This window comes from Echinococcus granulosus (genome assembly GCF_000524195.1).
Source record: "Echinococcus granulosus chromosome Unknown EG_S00062, whole genome shotgun sequence".
NCBI lineage: Eukaryota > Metazoa > Platyhelminthes > Cestoda > Cyclophyllidea > Taeniidae > Echinococcus > Echinococcus granulosus.
Window position 1 is genome coordinate 153,593 of NW_020170442.1, and position 21,903 is coordinate 175,495.

The 21,903-nt window shown below is 42.8% G+C and overlaps 3 protein-coding genes across 3 annotated transcripts; all 3 read right to left on the bottom strand. All coding sequences in view use genetic code 11, as the record gives it.

Annotated features, from left to right (window-relative positions):
- Positions 1–892: 892 nt before the first annotated feature.
- On the bottom strand, positions 893–4,771 carry EGR_06706 (hypothetical protein; the record flags this gene model as incomplete). Its single annotated transcript, XM_024495955.1, has 8 exons — positions 893–1,272; positions 2,538–2,895; positions 3,133–3,380; positions 3,521–3,592; positions 3,624–3,722; positions 3,755–4,399; positions 4,433–4,562; positions 4,595–4,771. The coding sequence occupies 8 exons, from the start codon at positions 4,769–4,771 to the stop codon at positions 893–895; spliced, it is 2,109 nt and encodes a 702-aa protein (XP_024349615.1).
- Positions 4,772–10,902: 6,131 nt separating this feature from the next.
- On the bottom strand, positions 10,903–13,367 carry EGR_06707 (Calnexin; the record flags this gene model as incomplete). Its single annotated transcript, XM_024495956.1, has 10 exons — positions 10,903–10,944; positions 11,156–11,452; positions 11,703–11,852; positions 11,924–12,380; positions 12,440–12,518; positions 12,553–12,676; positions 12,706–12,774; positions 12,808–13,090; positions 13,123–13,199; positions 13,230–13,367. 10 exons carry the CDS (start codon positions 13,365–13,367, stop codon positions 10,903–10,905), a joined length of 1,716 nt encoding a protein of 571 aa, XP_024349616.1.
- A 953-nt stretch (positions 13,368–14,320) lies between these two features.
- Positions 14,321–20,705, bottom strand: EGR_06708 (Ubiquitin hydrolase; the record flags this gene model as incomplete). Its single annotated transcript, XM_024495957.1, has 10 exons — positions 14,321–15,315; positions 15,507–15,846; positions 16,032–16,277; positions 16,430–16,796; positions 16,975–17,123; positions 17,795–18,040; positions 18,520–19,722; positions 20,034–20,060; positions 20,347–20,460; positions 20,571–20,705. 10 exons carry the CDS (start codon positions 20,703–20,705, stop codon positions 14,321–14,323), a joined length of 3,822 nt encoding a protein of 1,273 aa, XP_024349617.1.
- Between the last annotated feature and the right edge of the window lie 1,198 nt (positions 20,706–21,903).

Here is a 21,903-nt window from a genome sequence, read left to right on the forward strand (position 1 = left end):
TTCCATTACAGACCAAAAAAACGGCCAAATTACTGAATTAAAAGCAACTGGCATTGAAAAACCTTCCCCGAAGCGATTTTGAAAGCATTTCCTTTCCCATAAGCTCCAGGTAGGGTCAGAATTTAATTCGCTCGCACCAATTTAGCATGGGTCGCTTCGATCCCTGTGTTACAGACTCGCACATTACCAATTACCATCCCTCCCAAAAACTCATTAACGTTATTTTTACGGACAAGTAATGTGGTGCTCGGGAACGTGTTTGCTGTGAAACAGTTGCGTTTAGTCAAATTGTCTAAAAACCTCAAAATGCTTAATGGAAGTCTGATTACCCTACCAATTTAGTGTTTCAAAGTCTTCAGAACTTCTCAGTATTTAGCACCAATAATGCCTTAACCACCCAAATCCTTGAGAGGCATCGACGTTGTGCACTATCACTAGGACGGGCCAAGGTAGCGCAGAGAACTAACGGATATTTGCCGTTACTTAAGACCTTATTGCAAAATGGTATCGCATGTTGATTTAAAACCAGGAATTTGGACGAATCAGTATCAGCTTGCGGGAAAGGTTGGAGACCAAAACCAATATTCGCGGAAAACTCGGAAAATTTCAGCTACCTCAAGAGTACCTCTTGTCCGAGATCCAACCCTTACTGTACATTCAAAAAACCAGGTTCTACAAATTTCCATTGAAAAAAATAACCCTAGATACTGACGGTGCTCGATGATACTGAAAACAAAGTACCAAACGCGTAAATGGTATGACGATTGACTTTTACTGAGAAAGCTCAGACAAGTTGGTGGTCGTCTGCCCTCGCAAAGAACAAGAACAAACAAGGGGACTAGGGTACGAGGGGAGAACCTGAACTTAAGGAATAAAGGAAGGGCGAGGCGGTCTAAGAGCCCTTTCTGTATAGATTTGCCAACTCCAAACCAGGAGAAGGAAGGGGGCCATTAATGCCACTGACCCCAGCAACGCTAGATCGGAGTAAGTCAACCGCAGAGGGTGGTGACGCGGCGGCCGCCTGCCATGTCGGTGGTAGGAGATTTGGTGCGGAGCCATTCTGTCTCAGCCTGGGCTGGGGGTAGAGAGCGTTGGGAGACATAGTGGAGGCTGCCGCAGCCGATGCAGAGAGGAGAAGTTGCTCAAGACGGTTGCCGCTGCCACCGCCGATTGTTGCATTTGATGCGAAAAGGGAGTTGGGCGGGGTAATGGGATTTTGGTGGGCAACGGCGGAGCCTTTTAACTGTAATAGGGTAGCCTCCATGCTTGGACCTAAGTGAGGGGAAATTATTTCAGCAATATGCAATCAGTCAACCTGATGAGTCCGCTAGTAATCCCGTGAGGTTGAGTACTCGTCGGTTTCTAGAGATAGTTCAGACGCTTTAAGCATTTAGGACGCATGATTTTGAAGCAAAAACGCGTACAAAAGCCAATGGTACATTCATGGGGTAACTTAAAAAGGCGGTCGGACGATAAGCAATGATAACAGATTATTTTAAGCTTCGATAGTTTAAAGATAACGTATAGTCAATGAAGCGGGCACAGTAAGAAAATTGTGCAGTAGTAAAACCTCATCAACAAGGAAAGTCGTTCACGATAAAAGAAGCATTGTGAAAGGACGTAACCCACCAAAATACTACTCATCATAAGGCGGTCGTCAAGCCTACGCATGCAGCTACAAACTCATCCAATCACAACTGTTCGATTGACGGGGACAACTCGGAAAAATTAGCAGTCACGACTGATACTGACAAATGCTTAGAGGGAATAAGCGTCGATGTGAATATATGAGTAGAAAATCGTAACTAAATGTTCGAATACATTATCTTAGTTAACGTTAGCTGAACGAGTTCGTTGACCGTTTAGATATGGAGCATAGTGAGTGTTAACACAATTTAAATATCAAGCCACTTGTTTGATTGCTTTAAAAAATACTGCAGGCGCATGGGTAAAACGAAACGGACGTAGTGAATACGCTTCGACGTATTCTGAGTCAAGACGTTTGATGTAGTTGATTGGTACAATGAATTGACAGTAGTTTTATCAAGAAATGACGTCTTGAATTACCTAAAGTAATAGTAATTGCAGCAAGTGCTATAAATTCAACATCTGCTCTATGGGTGAACTATGACTGTACCAACCGCATACATGAGAGAGCGACAAGCTACTTGCAATGGAACCGATCCTAGAGGTCATACTTTATGACCATGAATCATATGGCATGGCCAATGGACTTCCGCCAATAAAATCACGGATACGGTGGAAAGGATAATGCATCGCAAGTTTCTACATGCACTATCAAATGAGAATTGATGGCAATTGAACAACTTCACCAACCATTAGCAGAGCTCATACAAACCCATGTCAAAATGCAATGGAAATTAAAATAATTATTTGCCAACATTAAACCTTGCTTGTAGAAGTTGCAAAGTCAATAGGTCCCTCAGCTAGGTTGGAAAGTAATGCAGACCGATAGCGAGTGTTAATTTAAGTAATAAATGAACTGTAAAAAACACAATCAATGAGAATAAACATACTCGAATGAAAGGCCGATGCTGGCATTCCAGGATGGAAATTGGGTGAAAAGTAGGGTGACTGATGAATGGGATATGACCTCTGTTGGCTTTGGGACATCGTGGGGTCCACTACGGAGAGACCCTTGACAAGGGGTCTGCGCTGAGTGTACTGAAAAGCGATGGCTGGGTCGTTCGGTAGTAGCCTCAAGGATGCGTTTACTTGACGGTTAAGAAATTGGGTGGGTCCCCTCGGCGATGAGGAAGGACCACCAGAGGGACCAATCAACGTGTCGCGGAAAAATGGCCCGTTCCAATTGGTCACTTTTCGCTCTGGATGAATTTCCAAACCAGGTGGAAGTGGTGATCCAGTATCCGAAAGCTAAAATATTAAAAGCAACTAGGCAAACAAACCTACTATCCTACTTGAAGTGCAAGTTTTTGGTTCGAAAATTTACCACAATTTACAAACAGAGTTTTCAATATGTTTGTCGATATGAATTTCAAAGTCGGAAACTAGCTTCGAATGTAGCGTAATTTCTAGTAGCTGACTGGAAAAAAACTAGCAAAACATAATAGGCATTGGAAGGTAATGCAACCTTAAAGCAAAGATCCATACCGAACTCTCCCGTTGCTCTAGTAAATCACGACCAGAAGGAGCAGGGTACATGAAATCACCAAAACTGGAAGATACGGGCCGGGACTGTTGCTTAAGACTCCACGGAGGCATTAATTGATCAAGCAAGACAGACTGCGTTAGCGCAGGTTTGGGGGCAATTCTACCATTCTCATAGAATGCAGCAGCCTCAATCTCCTCCACGGTCGGAACGTAAGTCAAAAGAGATGACTTCGAGGATACGTTAGGAACTAGATTCATTAATGAAAACTAGGTTTGAGCACAGATGAAACATTATTCTTAAGTTATTCGATTTTAGTACCGCCAAAAATTCCAGATTTTTCAAAGCAATCTACCGACGTATTGCCGTGGAAAGTTAATAGAAACTCACCTTCCAGTGATTTAAAAGAAGTAGTTGAATTTCCTATAACCAAAGCCCTTAAAACCGATTCGAGCTCCGCCGCTAAAAGAGTTTAAAAAGCAAGTGGCCTTACTCGATGGCTGAGACGATGGAACGAGAGGGGTTTGATCCCGTGGGACTGGTACATCGTTTGAGCTTGCAATGAGTTTAAGCAATCTAGAGGATGATTTATCTGAAGCGGTGTTAAAAAGCGACGCATACTACCAGATACGTGGTTTCCAGAGATTGTACTTGCAGTTGAAGCATTCGAATTCGGCCCTGCAAGAAAATGGCTAAGTTGACTGCCAACACTGTCATTCTTAGGAAGATCAAGAAACTTCAAGAAATCCGCTTCGTTCAAGTTTGGAGAAATTGTGGACAAGTGCGATGGGAGATTGTCCCTGTCCAGAGACAGAATTGCGCTGTCAACTTCGGAAGGATTCAGCTGAGAACCATCAGGCTCCCTATCTTCTGGTGGTTTATCAGTTTTGATATCGCCGTCCTCGATAACCAAACCAAGTTCAACAGTATCGTTTATGGTTTCAGGGCCTTCAGTAAACCACTCTGGTTCCTTCTCGATTTCTTTAAGGGACTCAAGTGGGTGAGTCTTAGGGGTGGCACTTTCCTTTTCATACGCAGCACCACGAGTAAATCCGGAACCACTAGTGGTATTAGACCGACCAGGATTCCGTTCAGATCCTTTAAAGTCGCGTTTAAAATCACCGCGGAAAAATCTATTTTCCTGAAAACTTCTCTGTCCTTTGCAAAAGGAAGAATCTTGTGATGAACGTTTGGTCTGCGACACGTGGCAACCGGCATTCCAAGAACGTTTTTGCGGACCAAGAATGATACCATTATGATCATGCGATTCTAGGCTGGTAACAAAATCCTTAAATCATTTACTTGATTGTCGCTCCAACACTTTGCATTCTGGTTTCAAAATTTTGAAAAGAACCTTTGAGTTAGTTAGAATGAATTTCTCGTCGAGTTCCTGCTGGGATTTTTTTGACTCCTTGATTTTTAATAGGTCATCCTTAAACAAATCAGCATTAGTGTATACCATACTCTGGAAAATGATATCGCATGGGGAGGAGTTTTCCGCTGGGGACAATGGAGCGTCTCTGACACATTAGTCATGTCTAAGTACAGAAAAACATCACTACTAGATTCAAGGGCGTTACCCTCAACAGGCGCCGAAGTGGTGGAGTTGTTATTGTTGGCAATAGGAACACTTGAGGTCATTCTTGACCCCACATAATAGATTTGTATAATGTAAGGGTGCGAACAAAGCTCTCGCGACAGCGATCACGACAGTGGTTCAAAAAAAAGCGACGTAAAAGTCACCAATAAATTTACAAAAAAGGTTTGTGCAAAATAGCTAAGCCTTGTAAAAACAAGATACACACCATACCCAAAATTAATCCAAATTTTAGCGCTAGGATTTTTGAAGTGTGATACGAACTTCTCTCAGCGATTGGCCGCAAGTCGGCAATCAAATATACCTTTCAGATTTCATTGGCTACTAAGGCTTACGCTGAGGTCATTAGTGCATGAGGATACTGAATTTCAATCTACTTGAAAAACCCACTTCGCCTCAAGTAAACAAAGTAATTTCAGGCATATGCCAAGTCAAGGCGTTCATTTAAATTCAAATTCGTCTGAAAATTTTTTAAGGCTTGGGAAATTTTGATTTCATCTACGAAAACCTTATATAAAAGCGTCCATCAATACAAACTAACAGGTCGACGATATATTTAGCCGTAGTCACCCCTGCATAAAATTAGCGGTTAGAAGTCCCTTCATTTTCGGGCACAATTAGTTGCTTTTTGGCTGTCGAATTGTAGATAATTAATGCAAGTGCGTCACATATTTTATGCCGTGGCCTTTGAAACTACCCCCAGCCTCAAAATACCTATCATTGATGACTGTAGCGGAAGAACAAGACCATTTCAGCCTTAACTAACATCAATTTTCACCGGTAGTTTCCTGAAGCCGTCTTCTTTTGGGTATTAAACATTCTAGCCCAACGAGAATCTAAACGTTTTAAATGGCATTAATGCTCTGAGAGTGTTCACGTGAAGAGAAGGTACTAGCTCACAAGAAAGAAGTTCGGACTTTTACAAAAGGTGTAAACTGGTGGCAGGCAGCTAATTTCAAACGTTGATGCCTGCCTTAGATTTACTTTCTTTCCCCTTTATGTCACTGCGTGTTAAATAAATTGACATGTGAACCAATAAATTGAGCTCAATCCCACACAAAACTCATATTATTCCACTTCCGGGATGGGTGCTGCGTACGTGCAAGCTCCAGGTATTGCTAGCATAAACTAGCGGTATCTAATTGTTCTATGAAAGTGTTATTGGTTCTTGTACAGAACCTTTTTGTATTTTTACCTAAGGACGGCGAGCAGTAAAACGGACGGAATACTCTGTTGTCAAAGTGGTGAGCGAGTCCTATGGAAAGGAAGAGGTTACGCGCAATTAAAAGCTGGTAAAAACGGGCATCTTATTGTCAGGTTATTCTTCCACCAACGAGGAAAAATAGATCACCTACGATTTTGAATTTGAGCCATCAAGTGGTGATCTCCTCCATCACCAACGTAAAGAACTCAGCACTTATCTATTCTTCGACGTTCACCCCCTGTAACAAGTGAGCTGGCTGAGTGAAGGCGTTGTTACTGGTAATATTTTGAGAGGACAGAGGTCAGGGATGTGCACGTTCGGAACGCGCTTCCGTCTCGAGAATTATTCGACGACGCTTCCGTCACGAGAATCGCGTTCACCGAAAGCTTCTCATCTAAAGGGTATGTTATCAAGTAAACACGTTTTACAATCGAACTATCAGAAATGACACTTACATGGGTGATGCCACACTAGTGAAAGCAGCACGTACGCTCCAAAATCCACCGCTTTGGAATGACAAGGGTGTTATTCGTAGCAGTCCAACGTTTCGATAGAATTAGAGGTAATATCTCTTCGCTTTAAGTGGGTCAATCGCACTGTAGTGCATTTGAAATGCCGATATTTTTTAATGAATTTCAAATGATAACAAATAGTCCAATAAAAAGGCGGGACTTGTATTACCATAGTTCTGATGTCTAATAAACTAACAAAGCTTGTTACTTGGATTTGTCCTCTGAAGTTACAGCAGCATAGAAGATGCACCGAGGCACAAGTCGAAGGATGTTTGAAAACTCTACTTTTTTAGAGGCCCCGTCTTTTAGGGAACCAATATTTTCGTCAAATTCGGTTGTGAATAATAATTTGCACTTGAGTTTCATCCAGATTAAGACAAGTGAAGTTCCCGCATCAAGTGTAATACGATGGTTGGTTAAATCTCTGTTTTGGTGAGGAGCGACTCTTTGAATTGGTCATTGTACCACGCTGGGTGGGCTGGCCTTCGGGCCATGCCAGTAGCCCTAGTACCTTCTTCAAACCGAATATATATATTCTGCCCGAGTATCATGTCTTCTTTCGTCTTCAGGGAGGTTCCGAGACGCTACATCAAGAGTCACCGAGAGAAAGCATGCCACACAATTCAACCACTCATAATTGTGCAGGAAATGGATCACTGCAAAACTACTTTAAATTTGGCTTCAGCTACATCTATTGAAAATACGGATTTTGCTGGATAGCACATCAAAGTCAAAGTTTACTGCAAGGTTAAGTAAATAAATAAATTTTGCTCTAAGAAACAAAGGTTGTATGATTCCTCTTCCTCTTAACGGGCTCTAGATGTCGGCGAAGTGGTCCAAGTGTACTCTTTTACAAGTTCAAAGTTTCGAACATTTTATTTAATAAATTCTTCATTTTGGCTGAAGGACTTTATACCCTCACACTTTCATTTCTACTAAAGATCACAAAACCGAGCTCTAAGCCACCATTATACAATTACCAAATAGTCTGATAATTTACCTCACACATTTACCGATGCTGAGAGCATATTCAATCATCAGACTCACCGATGTCAAAAGCCACCAATCGAGGTAGAATATCACGAGATTATGCTTTTTTTTGCATAAGGAACGAAGAATCCTAAAATAAGCTACGATTTTATCAGGTCGATATTCACATTAACTACTGTATTGTCGTTAAAGGTAGTTTTTCCGTGAGGTCCGACAATGGAAGGGAAAAGCACAAGTGCTTTTGGGATTGGCACTTTAGTTAGGGCTTAATAGCTTGATAAACCATTGATCTGAATGCACGACAGCATGACCAAATATGGCCAACTGTCTGGTCCCCCTGACACTGGTTTCAGTCACTCAGCTGTATGGGTCATTCGCCAGTCCCAATAGTTCCAACTTGTTGTCATGGTTGAGGGCACAGCCGGGACGCATGAAAACTTGTGATGTGGCTTTTTGCACAAGTACTCCCAACCTCAGTGGCGATTTCGTAAAGCCTCACTCGTTGTTAGAGGTAGAATGCATAGTTGCACAAGTTATTTTGCCACATGCGTGGGAGCTGAATAAATAGTTTGAGGTAGGATACGAGGTTCAAGCGCTAGCCAAGTGTCCGATCAATGTACCGTCACCTGTATGCTCCCTGACTCATTAAACCAAGATTTAAAACACGCCAATATTCGAGGGTAATATTAAGCAAATGAAAAAGATTTAACTGAACTAAGCGGTTGTGAGAGTTGAGCCTATTTCTTTCTCTTAAAAATATGTGTTTGCTTCTACGAGTGGGAGGACTTGCATGGGTGGAAAAAAAATCAAATTGTATTTAAAGCACTTAAGCGATGATGATAGCTGCTACTTGTGGGATTGTTTGGTTCAAAAGCAACAACTTACTCCCACTATTTGAAATGCACAAGGGGGGTAGAACACGGAACCGGATAGCAAAACGAGTAAAGTAAGGAACTTTATTTGTTCAACTTGTCCTGTGTCGTCAGGTGAGTGACCGATCTCACAGGAAAGTGGCAGTGACAGCACTATTAGGGAAGCGAGCCCCGGTCAGTAGTTCCAAGGATGAGAAAAGGGGCCCAACCAGCTCAAACAACGAACATCCCTTGGTGGAAAACAGTCTACTCTAGGCGTGCCCATCTTATGCCGTGTTCGTGTGAGATGAAGCTTGTATTACAGGTAAGAATGCGGGTGTGGGGATATACTTGTATGGTATGTGGGTTTGTCTTGTGCTTTACTTGTGCCTATGCTTTCACCATCTAGCAATGCGTGAGTCGTCCATAGATCAGACCCTCTCGACTGGCTGCTAATACTGCGTACAAGCCCAACTACATGCGTGGTCGTGTCGATCACGTTCGACCCACGTGCGTGCGTCCAAACAAGAGAAATTGTGACATGGTGGGAACGTCATGACAACTGATCCAAGTAAGAATATCAAACTTGAGGGGGAACAAAGGGAAGAGAGACAACAACACAAAATGCACAATAATTACTTTGAGTAATTTACAGTGATCTCTGCGTAAGACCCTTCCGATGCTATTCCCACGGGTCTCAAGCCCCTTCTGTCATCAATAAGTTGTCCACTTTTTTTAACACCATGCTACGAATTGACGGCTAAGCACATACTAATCACCGCCTTGGATTTTGCTGTGGAGTAACCTGAAAAATCTCACAAAGTGCGCCTCACTCCCCTCATCCATGAGTGTGTGTGTGTGTATGTGCTCGTTGGAATGCCACACACGCCTTTTTTCCCGTGTCTCGATGGATGCCGTGACGTGCCTTCGAATTGCTATGACTACCCGACTTTTGGCTACCACAGGAATTACTTTGAAGTAAGCGTTTTACGCAAGAGCCATATTTCCAGATATTCATCGAACACTGGCTGGCAGGCGAGCAAGACCTCTCAGGCTTGGCGCTGACAAACTTAACTCCAATTTCATCACTAATCTAGGATCGCTTGAAGTATTAATAAGGCTTGACTAGGAGGGAAGGTGCTGTCAGCCTACACAGTGAATTGACTGAAAGTTTTCCATTATTCTGAGGTCTTTAAGTTAGCACCAATTAGATCAACATCAGTGTGATAATTACACCAGGTATCAAATTTATTAGTTGCATCGAACCTCATGTACCATGGTATCAGCAATCTGGCAAATCTCCACTCAACACCTCGGTAATTTGAGCGCGACTAGACATTACGGTGGTCAACAGGGCGTAAAGAAACGGAACAAAAAACAAAACCCCACAAAGCATAAAATGCGCCCAACTACGATGTTTATCAAGATCTCAGGATGCGGATCTGAAAAATGAAACATACATACGGATGCCTAGAACCTTCGGTAAAGCTGTATTAATGAATTTCTTAGATAGAGTTGGGATGCCTCTCAAAATCAGGCAATGTTATGCACATTCATGTAACATTTCCTGAAAATGATTCAGTCAGTAGAATACGACCTAAACCGAAAATTTATACTATAGAAGACAGGGTCTGCAAAACAGTTAATAAAATTTTACTTTTAGTCACTTAACTAGGTGATAGAGGCAGTGGTACTTAGTCCTCTACCCGGACCTATGTGTAAGCTGATTGGTCTTGAACATCCAAAGTGCCTGAGGCGTGGCAAAGTACTAACCTGAGGATCGAAGGACTTAAACGATCGAAAATCTACAGACTGTAATTTATGATAAGAAGCATATCCTTACCGGCTTTTGAATATCGACAATGCGAAGCAGCCACCAAGTACGAGCTAGTGCTCACAGATCTTGACCAGACGTTTGAGGGCAAATCTGAAGCGATGACATTGGTTTTGCTCCCTCAAAACATCTACATGAGGAGACGCGACCTGCATGCTGGACCGACTACTAAATTGGACCTAGTCAACCACGAGTCCCCACTGTGAGTCTGCGGCAAAAGCGGTCTAATCGCGCGTGAGCCAATTTGATTAAGACCTTAATTGCACCTTTGACCTCGTGAGTCAACCACAGATTTCTGAAAGTTCACGTTGAACGAATGCACCCAGGCGGGGCGTAACAATGTCGGCACAGAGCCACAACGACCCAGGCTTGAGCAGCACGCAAATAACACGAAAACTTACAAACGATAAAACGCTTGAATACCGAAATAAAATTCATCAAATCCCATAACAGCAGTTCAGGAAACCTTCCCATATCCGAGATCAAGGATCGGCGTCTACACAAATAAAGTGGCAGCATGAGGTAAATTGTATTTCCGATGTAAACCCCAACCCTAATGGGATCAGTAAACACAAATGATATTAGGGGCAAACAGAAGTGAAAAGGGCAGTGATGACTGAAGAAAGGATTTGTGAGGTTGAGTTAGAGGAAATGTTACAAACATCAAGAGGATAACGGAAGGAAAGTAGCGACGCTAAGGAGTGAGATGAACAACTGTACACAAGGAGACTACAATGCACAAATACGAGCGCACGGTTGCATCAGTGGTTTGGAGACCGAAGATCTACTCCTTGCGGGTTCTTTGACGAGTGGCCGAGGGACTGGGCTGAAATGGAAAACGCACACGCTGTATGGAATTCCAGTAAATTTATTTTTAAGCTCCTAGAGTAAATCTAATTGAATGTGTGAAGTGAACAAGTACACGGGAATAAAATAGCAAAATACGATCTCATTTCATATGCAAGGCAACAAAAAAAGGCGTGCAGCGTTTCTGTTAATGAAAAAGAATATAACAAAAACGGAATAACTGATCTTACTTCCTCCTCTTCCTCCGCATCACTACCATCTTCTTCTTCCTCCGCTTCGCCCTTATCGATATCACTTCCGCTCCTCTCAGCATCAGCCTCCATGCCGCCAGCTGCGTCTGATTCTTCTGGATTGCTGTCAGGGACGGGCTCATCAGTCTTCTTGTAATAGGCACCACCTTTTGCAGCAGATGAGCGACAACAGCAGTAGAAGAAGAGAGCCAGGACAAGGAAACCACCGGCAATGCCTGCTGTCACATGCCACGGTTTTCCAGAAACCATTTCGACAGCGGCATCAAACACACTTCTCTACAGAGCGTAAATATAACCTCAATGCTTTAGACTTTCTTGTGGTACACAAGTAGAGAAAATCAAAAAGTGCCTGCGATACGAACAAATGTCTTTGCATCAATGATCAATTTATTTAGCCAGGTTTGACAATGCTTAATCACAGCCTAAATAATTGAATCCATGACGCAATTAAAGTAATAAAAGATGACTTAGAGAATCGAGTAAATGATGACATCAGCGAAAAAAACGACAGGAACTAAAAACCAACCCCATCGACCCTTGATTGCTCCTCAGCCTTCTGCTTAAGGACCCAAGTCTCAGCAGCAAATTTATCAGCACCCTTTTTCGAAGTTCCTATGTAGAAATTGTCAAACGCAATATCTGCTGTCATAGACCAGAGTTCCAAACCAAGCGCGCGCTGACAAGAGACCAGTAGATTAATTGACCTTGCGTTACCACACACACGACCAGATGTAAAAGGCTACTTACAATGGGTGTCATCCGGAAGGGATGTTTATCCTCGAAGTAGTCAGGGTTCGGGATTTTTTTGGGCTTCCAAATCCCGTCAAATTTGGGATTGGAGATCATAGGAGGAGACCATTTACCTTTGTAATTCGGATTCAACTTCTTTGGTTTCTCCCACGGTCCACATCCAGGAGCAGACTGACAATCAGGATTATCGATCATGGGCGCCTCCCATTCACCATCTGTCTCGGTATTCCAATCAGATGGTCTTTCCGCCTTGGGATCAGAAATCAGTTTTGGTGTGTCCACGAGCCAACCCTCAGGCATAGTGGCATCTTCATCTATAACGAATTGCGGAGCTGACTCATCCCAGTCATCCGGTTTCTTGGCATCAGGATCAGGAATTTTTTCCCGTTCATCCCATGTTTCCGGTTTTTTGTCATTCAGATCAATGATTTCGGTTGGTGGATTCACAGGAGGCCTATGGGATCACAAAACATTAGAACACGTGAGAAGAAATAGGAGTAAATACAAACTTACGTAAAATCACTAAGAAGGTTCCCAGATTTCATCAGAGACTGGTCCACATACACCTCAAAGGAGTTGTCGGATCGAGTGACTATAAATAACTCACTTTTAGAAAAGAAGATTACCAAAAGTAAATAGGTGCGTCTTTCCATCCGTAAAAAGGGACTCCAGTGTTGCAGTCGGTTTGTCCATATGTTTTTCTTGAATTTCCATAGTTTTAGGATTCTTATGACGGAATATAAAGTGAAGCTACAAGTAGTAAATAACAAAATGTATACCTTTGAGTCCATTCCACATTTGTCCGGTCCAAACATTATGGTGTAAGGTGTTTTATCATGAAATGCACTCTAGAGCGTAAAAAAAAACGAAAAACTCTCTACCAGATTAAGGTTTGGGGAGGCAGATAACAGTTTAATGTATGCACCGCCACAGGTTTGCTTATTCATAAATTTCACTTCGTATTGAACGACGAACTCATCCTTATCGAAATTGAACTCGCGTCCCAAATCTATTGCGATAGCATGATGTTTGCCTTCTGATTTCAAAACGAGGGAATAGTCGTTTTCGATGGCGCTAGTTGCAGGAACTTCAATAGACCATTTTCCTTCGTATTTGGAAATCGCAGCATCAACACCTTCCTTCGCAGCGGTTGAAAGGACCATTCTAAGAGTTGAACAGTTGAAACAGAGCTTTACTTCTCCATATCATCGGGAGATGTGAAGTATAACGCTAGTATAGCGTCTTCCGGCGTATTCGGAGCTTCGAAAACAATCTACAAATGACGCTCTAAAATTGGGGTAACCTTGTTCAACTTCTGACCCGCAGATTTAACTAAACCTTCGCCATCTATAGACGCATCTGCACCACTATCTCCACAATGGACTAGGCCAATCGCCAAGAGAATTACGCACGCAAGACCAGAAAACCGCGTCCACAACATTAGTTAAAATGACCGGTTATGCCAGGTGACAGCGAGTGATTGGCTAATTTTAAATTAACCTCAAAATATTAATTGCCTTACTAAATAACGACATCTGGAAAGTTGTGCGATTACATTTGCAGTGTTCTGTTTAATTTTCTTTTGTGGCTTACTTTATGCCTGTGTTGGTCTTTTTTTAAATTATAGTCTTTGCAGCTACTATCATTATCGTCCAGTTCGGTCCTTTTGCTCAAAAAAATAAGCCTTGAACAACGTCGTATATTAGTCTAATCCCGTTATTACCCCCTTTTCAACATAATTCCAGATACCGTTACGCCTTTTTTGATGATTTAATTAGCAAATAATCATAGCATGCCTTGACAGCGTCAAAAACCCCACTTTCCTAGGAAACAAAAACTATCACGCAAAGCCCACTTAAGCTTGGCGCTCCGCATCACTCCTAAACGGTCCCAACGCACCCTCCCCGACCCTTTTCAGGGCAAGATTGCGAGTGGGAATTCATAAGTCCCACCTAGAGCCACGTGCGAAATCAACCCGGTGAGTGCAAGCACGACCCCACAGAACCCCCGGCTAGGACAACCACAAGCCAGTTGGCAAGTCAATAGGCAAAATGAAATGCATTCAGATTCTTGTCGCCCAAGGATGCTGTGCGGAAGTCAATCACAGCAATGCCCTCATCGTTCTCACTTAATGTAAGCGTCCGATTCGTGTTAGTGGCAGCAGTGAAGTGGGATGCAGTAAAAGATGCAGAGTTGCATATGCTGACACTGGCAAGGGATTCCACGAATTTGCAACTACATGCGGATAATACAATTGTGTTCCTTAACACTTACAAGGAATATTTTATCCAGCAAAAATCTCATGGGTGTCAACAAATAAACACACGAGTGGGAGGGCAAATGAATAGGCCGGGGGGTGAGAATATGTAGAAAAGAGATGATTCTCTCCCACTATCAGTTGTGAATCTTGATGGATTTTTCGCTTGGTGCGTAACGCGGCCGCTTCGGCGGTTCGTGCTCCACACCAAGCCAGGGCTTCGGACCTGGACAAGTATCTCGAGTGAGAGCAATTGTATCCACCATTACACTATTCTCGTCTGGAATAGCGATGAACTTGTTACGGAAGACAAGAGCAAAGTTCCAAGCGTCGAATTCCTTGTCATTTACAACATCGAGACGTTCACGAATTCGCTTCTTCACATCACTGTACGACTCACCATTTCGCAACCTCACGGTAAACGGTACACCAAACGTCTCATTCAAAACCTTATTGAAGTGGGCAGCATTGATCACTAAATCGTCTTGCTGCAAATTTTCCTCATCTTGTGGCACCTCCTCCACTCTCAATCCGTTTCGCAGATTTTCATTGATATCACTTTGAAGCACCATCATAGCATCGTCTATCTTCTCCAGAGGATAGTTCTCATCGTAGATCTGGGCGATTCGGTTCCATCGGATCTCCATGAGACGAAGCTTTCCGGATCCGCTCAGAGTGACATGTGACCGAACTTCGGCCAGAATGTCTGCCACGGCTCCACTGCTAGGAACAGAGAGCCCCAAGTCCAGACGGTCAGTGAGTTTAGGGCCAAAAAAGGCCACTTGGATTTGCTTCAAGCACTCCAACCGGCTCACTGGCAGAGCCGTGTGCGCATAGTAGACCCGGCGGGGGGCCGGCACATGTAAGTTATGGTTGCTGAAGGGAGATGGGGTAACCCTGGGGATACTAGAATAGCGTGACACACAAAGAGGGGGACGATCTTGAGATGCCACACTGGCAGCAGCAGTGCATTGAACTGTGATAACGGAGACGGTAGAGGGGAGCGAAAGAAAGCCACGGAGGGTCGCAGTTGTCGCTGATGGAACCGGTGGACCAGGCGGTTCGCGTACAAGACCTTGATGGGCAGCTGAAGCCAGAGCCCCAATCAAATTGGCCGAAGCGCAGGAAAAACCTATGAAAGAAATTACATTTATCAGACTGCTCAATTCAAGGAGTGAGATCATGGTCCTACCCCCGCAAAAAAGTTTTGGTTTGCAGAAAATGCACGCGGAAAGGAACAAAGCAAAGTCGAACACCTTTACTGCAGAACTTTCATTCAAGAATAAAACACCCACAATTGAATAGCGAGAGCAGAGAACGAACCTGAGGCCTTGGCAGCGCGTGACTGTTCGGAGATCAGAGATGCGCCACCACTCGGTGAAAAGCTATTCCCATTGCCCAAGTCGTTGGATAGGGGAGACGGATTAACCGCATTGACATGAAGGTCTTGTGTGGGAACGTTAGCAGTCTTGTTTACAGATGCGCTGACGCCACTGCCAGATGTTGGGGTAGGGTGCGAGGGGAAGAACTGTAGGTGATCTGGTCGTCCTGAGAGGTAGCCGGCGGCGAGCTCCGCAAATCTCCAGTACGACAGCTCAGGTGATACCCGAATTAGAATGCCGGGATCTGACTTGCGCAATTTATCCACTAGCAAGATGTCCACCTTGTAGAAACGATAATGTTAGTAAATATAAATATGCGAGTGCACACACTCCACTAGCACTTGTCGAACCGCTGTTTCTTCCAATTTATCCTTACTAACAATTCAGTAACCCATGGATAACTTATCTCGTAAAAAAGCAAGTTTCTAACATTAAAGGCAGTTAAAAAGTTAGAAGTACCACTCACCATCATAGAAGAAGATAGGAAGTAATGAACAAAGGCCTCATGCAAAGGCAGAGACTTCTGAGGTTCACCTGGCAAATGACCATTGATGGCAACCTTGCGAAGATGTAGACTCACATTCGGAAGATCATGACGCCATTGGCTATGGTTATTGTCAACAACAGCCGTCTCCATGCTGATGTCTGCAGGGGAGTTTGGGTGTAACATTTGGCCTGCAAGGCTAGGATCCTTTGCTTGACTGGTGTCAACCTTTAAAGGGACAATGACAGTGTCAGTGTGAAGACCGAAACACACGTGGCTGAGACTAAACGGAATTTGTTTCCAATTCAAAGGCGCATACAAATATTGGCATATTTTTAGGTTTACAAAGAGGAAGTATGAGCGAAGTAGTGGGAACACACGTGGAAATAGATAATTTCCCCATGCTTAAGTTTGCGTGAAAGCGTGGTGAGATCCACTGGCTTGGGTAGACGAGCGTTGTCCTGATGGTAAAAGATGAGTGGTGTAGTGGGCGGGAGGCCCACGCGCTTGTTCAGAAGGGCAGGCAGAGCCTCAACTGAAGCGGAGGTGGGCAAATCGGCATGACCGCAGTAGCAAAGAGTGCAGAGATTAGAATCGAAGTACTTGAAGAAGCACAGACTACAATCAGAAGTAGGGCTACCGACCCAAACCGCTTGCTCTCGACGCCGGGCCCAGAGCGTCAGCACACTATCCGAGGGGAAGTCCGTGGTTATATTGCGACTAAACTCCACTGCACATGTCGATTTTCTATGAAAGATGTAATTAATCCGCAATTTCAACCACGATAACCAAATCAAAGTGGAGATAACACATGTGGGTATCTATAGTGTTCACGAGTATCTATACCTTTAGAGAACTGACCTAAATGGATTAAAATACATCTGCCGATTCAATCACAGCAGGTGATACTGCGAATAAAACTTACTGACAGATCGCACGCCACAGGCTGATTTTCTGAAGCGGCCATTGAAGAAAGCTTGCAATGGCCTCATTCAACTTGCACTCATCTAACTCCCGTCGGTGAATTCGAAGCGAACGAATTGGAACCTCGTTGATTCGAAGGAGTTCAGGACCCTTAATATGAAATTTAAAAATCTGTGACTGAAAATGTACTATCACCTTGGAAAAACACCTTGATTCAGGTGTTACGATATGGAACATAATTAACAGCCTAGTGATAGTGAGAAAATCACTACCAAGTTTTCAAACGAGCTCTTGAGACGTCTGTCTCAGCAAATTGAGTTCACTGCCCAGACGAGAGCGAACAAAAGGAGGGTTGCACATACTACGTGAAAAACGAGTCAGAGTTGAGACGGCACATCAAATTGCGAAACATATAAAAACATGAAAAATTACCCATCAAAGGTCAATACCATGTAATTTTAAAGCTTCGGGAGCACCATCATCAGTACCCACGTCAACGATAAGATAGACGGTATGCATGGCTTTGTTTTGGGAAAGGTGACGCATTATAGATGATTTTACATTACACTTGCACAGAAAAGAGATAAAACAACCAACCCTTGAGATTATTAGAAGACCGAACAGGTTCCAAAAGCAGTAGTAAAATGGTAGCAAACACCAATAGAAAGCAAAATTATGTGCGACAGCACTGCATCTTCTGAGAAGGCTACAATTAAACAGTAGTATGCATTAAAAGTACTTATAGCTTGAGTTAAAATCGCCGAAGACATCAGGTAGCAAACTGGTAAATTCTCAAAAACTGTAGGGGTTTGAAAACTGACCTCAAACCCATAAAAATCCTCATCAAGAAGAACGTTAACAGTCGCAAATTCATGAGCATGATCCTTTACACGCCGTTCCTTCTCTTCAACACTGTGTTCCTCACGGAACCGATTTGAGAGACTAAAGGGAATCATATCATCGGTCACGGGGCATAGAACCTCTTCCCGGGCGTCGCATGCTATGTATACCAACATGTAGGCATTTGAGGAAGCGCGAAACAGAGGATCATCGCTGTTTCCGTAATTCTAAAGAACAGGACAATGATTAATAAATTAAAACCAACATTTGACAATTACAAAACCCACGCAAATGTGCTTGTTTAACAAATCTATCGCGGTCATCCCGGTGACTGAGTGATTGAGTAAAATATCAAATCTTGCAACGGAAAAACCTTGATTTAGTATAGTGGCTTATAAAGTTCAATTTTTGTGAAGTCGAACAATGCCAAACATCATGAAAAGCAAATATAAAACCCAACATGAAAACTTATCCGATGGAGAAAAGGCGACAACAGATTTCAATGTATTTAGGAGAGATAAAAATTAGGTCAGGAGACTGTTTCATTTTACTGAAACCGCAGAATTCTCTGAAAACACATCAGAATACCGTACCCACCAACACGAGAAAAATATGAGGCAAATGAGACTTTTCCGAACATCAGGCATGCATCTAAAGTCAAAATACTAACCATTTCAATAGCATCTTTTGGCCTGCAGCTGCTTACAACATCATCGTCAAACTGGTACCACTTATTATCACCACGAGGGTTAATGTAGACCACATAGTGCCCTCCATGATGGTCTCCAGAATGCACCAGAACCGCTTGTAGAAAGTACTTTGTGTACCTGGGTTCCTCCTCCACCTTCTCCGGATCTTGAACGAGGTAGTCACTTAGATCTAAGTCATACGGGAACTCGAAACGATCGTTGATCTTGACATTTGTGCCTGATTGAAAATCATATTGGAATCGCATTAACTGTAGATAAAGAACTGGTGGAAATCGCAAAAATTTGATTCCCTTCTCCGCATCTTGCAAGCCAAACGTTCCGGCATCATATTTATTATCTGAATCTAAAGTCTCCACCTGCACGTATTCCTTGAAAGCATCATGGACATTACAATTCCCTTTCACCTTCAGTTGAATGTCGTAGAACTGCTCCTCTCGCTTCGACTCATAGTCCACGTCTTTACAACGAATGTATGAGATCATTTTGCCACAAAACAGTTTTGGGATTATTGCTTCCACATCAGTTCCCTTCATCTTGCACTCCATGTTGTCTAACAAAACACGACAAAGTTCTTGCGCGTCATGCTGCATAAAGGAGTCCCAAGTAGTCCAGCCAAAGCTTCGGGTGAGTTTCTCCGTTACAACAGCCTTAACGGAGCACTGAAGGTCAAAGAAAGTTCGTTGCAGTGCAAGCGGCACACTGGTGGATATTTCGTCACTCTCAGTGGGCATTTGGAAGACCGCTTTGCGCAGAGCATTGGTGCAGTATAGTGCCTGGAGCACCGAGTTTAAGTAGCACGTGGCGCCTTGGTTCTTCAAACCGACAAAACCGGTGAACTTTTTTGAGTCCCACTCGGTTCCATGTGGTGCGTCCGCCTCTACTTGTATGCGTGCATGCAATTTTTTGTTTACCACGTACCCATTCTCGGGATTAAAAAGTTCTTCATATGAAATGAAAGACTGGTAACCCCAATCATTCTCTTTTGCAGCAAACGAGTGCATGATAGAGTGCGTCTTACTAAGGCGCTTGGTTTGCGATAGCACTTCAAGTGTGGCACGAGCGCCACAAGTCCAATTAGCCGTGGGACTATTGTCGTTGCATTGAAGAAACATGCCCATTGTTGAACGCTGGCAAGCAGGGGTAAAAACAAGTAGAATCCTCCAAGGTAAACAACGAATTGTCACTGGATCGCTAAGCAGCTGAAAGAGGAGAGGAAAACTGGAACCCAAGATAGTAGCTCAATATACCTGGCTAAAGGTAAGCAAACAACAATATAGTGAATGTCGAATAAAGCGCAGCCCCACTGCCTGATTTAGCTAACACTCCGACAGGTAACAGTTGGTCTAAAATAGATTCACAAACTATTGCAAATAGCCTATCAAAATCCCATTTCAACATTCCTTCACTTTACCTAGATTAGATTCCACATGAAAATGACTAGATGCTGATACGCTTTTCGCAATAACTGATACCGCAATGTGAAAAAGGGAGTCTGATAACGCGGACTCACCCGAAGTTCCTTTTTCAGGTCAAAGCTCTGAAAACACAAACACATGAAAAACTCAAGCCTGAAATAAACCTTGACATTCACAACAGGCAGTGCCATCAGATTGGAAATGTTAAATTACTTTTCCAAAATCACGCCTTTGAGGTACATACCCTCCCAACATTAATAATTTAAGCAGAAGTGAATATCATACAAAATTAGGTAAAATCCTCTAGAGAATTGAAAAAGGAAGGAATGAGAGCGTAAGTGCTGGCCATTATAAATTTTAATTGATAATGAAAGGTTTAAAGTAACCAAAAAGAAGAATGTAACCTACACGAGGGTCCTCAATGTCATTAAACGTATAGTCTATCGTTCCCGATGGTCGAGCTGGATCTTCTTCATCAATACTCAATTCTTCTATTTGGGGGTCAGCTACGTTTGATTTCGGCTAAATTAGCGTGGAAAACATGTAAGCTAAACGCAGAAACCAATTTTGAAACATATTCCTTAACAACAAGACAATATGCACAAACAGACAAATATTTAATCGCAAATTACATGTCCATGGTCAATAGGAGATTGTAAGGGTGGATGAGCAGGATCGGCCGCCTTATTCACATTCGTGTTAGGCTCTACGTCCATGGCGTCTTCGTTTTGATAATCACCTTGACTGACTAGATCTTTTACAGGCATCTTGATTACTACGACTTCACGTTCTTGAACGAAAACCGAAATTTTATTCACCTCTAAAGTGGAAAAAAAACAAGCGTAATAAAAAGGAAACTGTGAGGGCTCAAATATTCATTCTGAGAGAAGAAATCATAAGGTGAGTCGTGGAACGGATTAAATGCCCAGTTTGTAGTAAGTTTAAACAATGGTGTATCCAAATTCCCACAAAATAAATAAGAGTAAGAAAACCCTTAAGTGGCAGAGCAATTTGACTAAACCAGAGACAATCGACGACAACAACACAACCTCGGCCGAAAACCCGCAATAGACTAAAATGATATACGCTGACAATGGAAATATGTTCGTGGAAACTTTCGAGATGAATAAGATAAGATCTGACCACATACATAACAATCTTCCAAATTTAAATAATTAAATACGTCTACTTCCCACACTCATGCATTCAGTCCTCACACTGGAAAGCACAATAACAAAAAGTTAAACAACCAACAGGCGAGACACCACAGCCAACGAATTAAAATAATTTCCAACATTGTCCATAGAACGCGCCTGCAGGGCATTTGGTATAAGTAAACAAATTATAGTGGGAGTATCTTGATACATCTTTTTTCTTTGAGCCCCTGAAATAGTTTGTGGAAAAAATTTTAGCAAAACACCTAATATTACTTTTTTTAACGAGCAGTTTTCAGATTTTAAAATATGCACTGAGAAGCTAAATATTTATTTTCTGGATAGTCATCCTATGCTATAATATGCAAAAAATCTGACAAATTCTGCTCTGTGAAATATGTGTTCTGGCATGACGCACCCGTATGTCAAAAATTATTTCGCGAAAAGCCATATTAATGTAAAGGCCATTTTACTAGCGTGATAGACCCTTCTCTATGTCAAGCTCTATGTAGCGTCCCAAAACTTTCCTGAAGACGAAAGAAGACACAATACTAGGGCATAATATATATTAAGCACAGAGAAAGTGTCTGGGCTACTGGCATAGCCCAAAGGCCAGCCCACGCAGCGTGGTACAGGGGGGCTAATTCAAAAGTCCAAAAGTGGCGCCTCACCAATACCGAGGGGTAAACCATCATCGTATTACACTATGTTAGGAAATCAGTTTGGTAATGATTTTGTATTACTTTGACAGTTTGCTTAACTTCCGGTTTTGGCAACAGGCGGCTTAGAACTGATCTACCATAATTTTTCG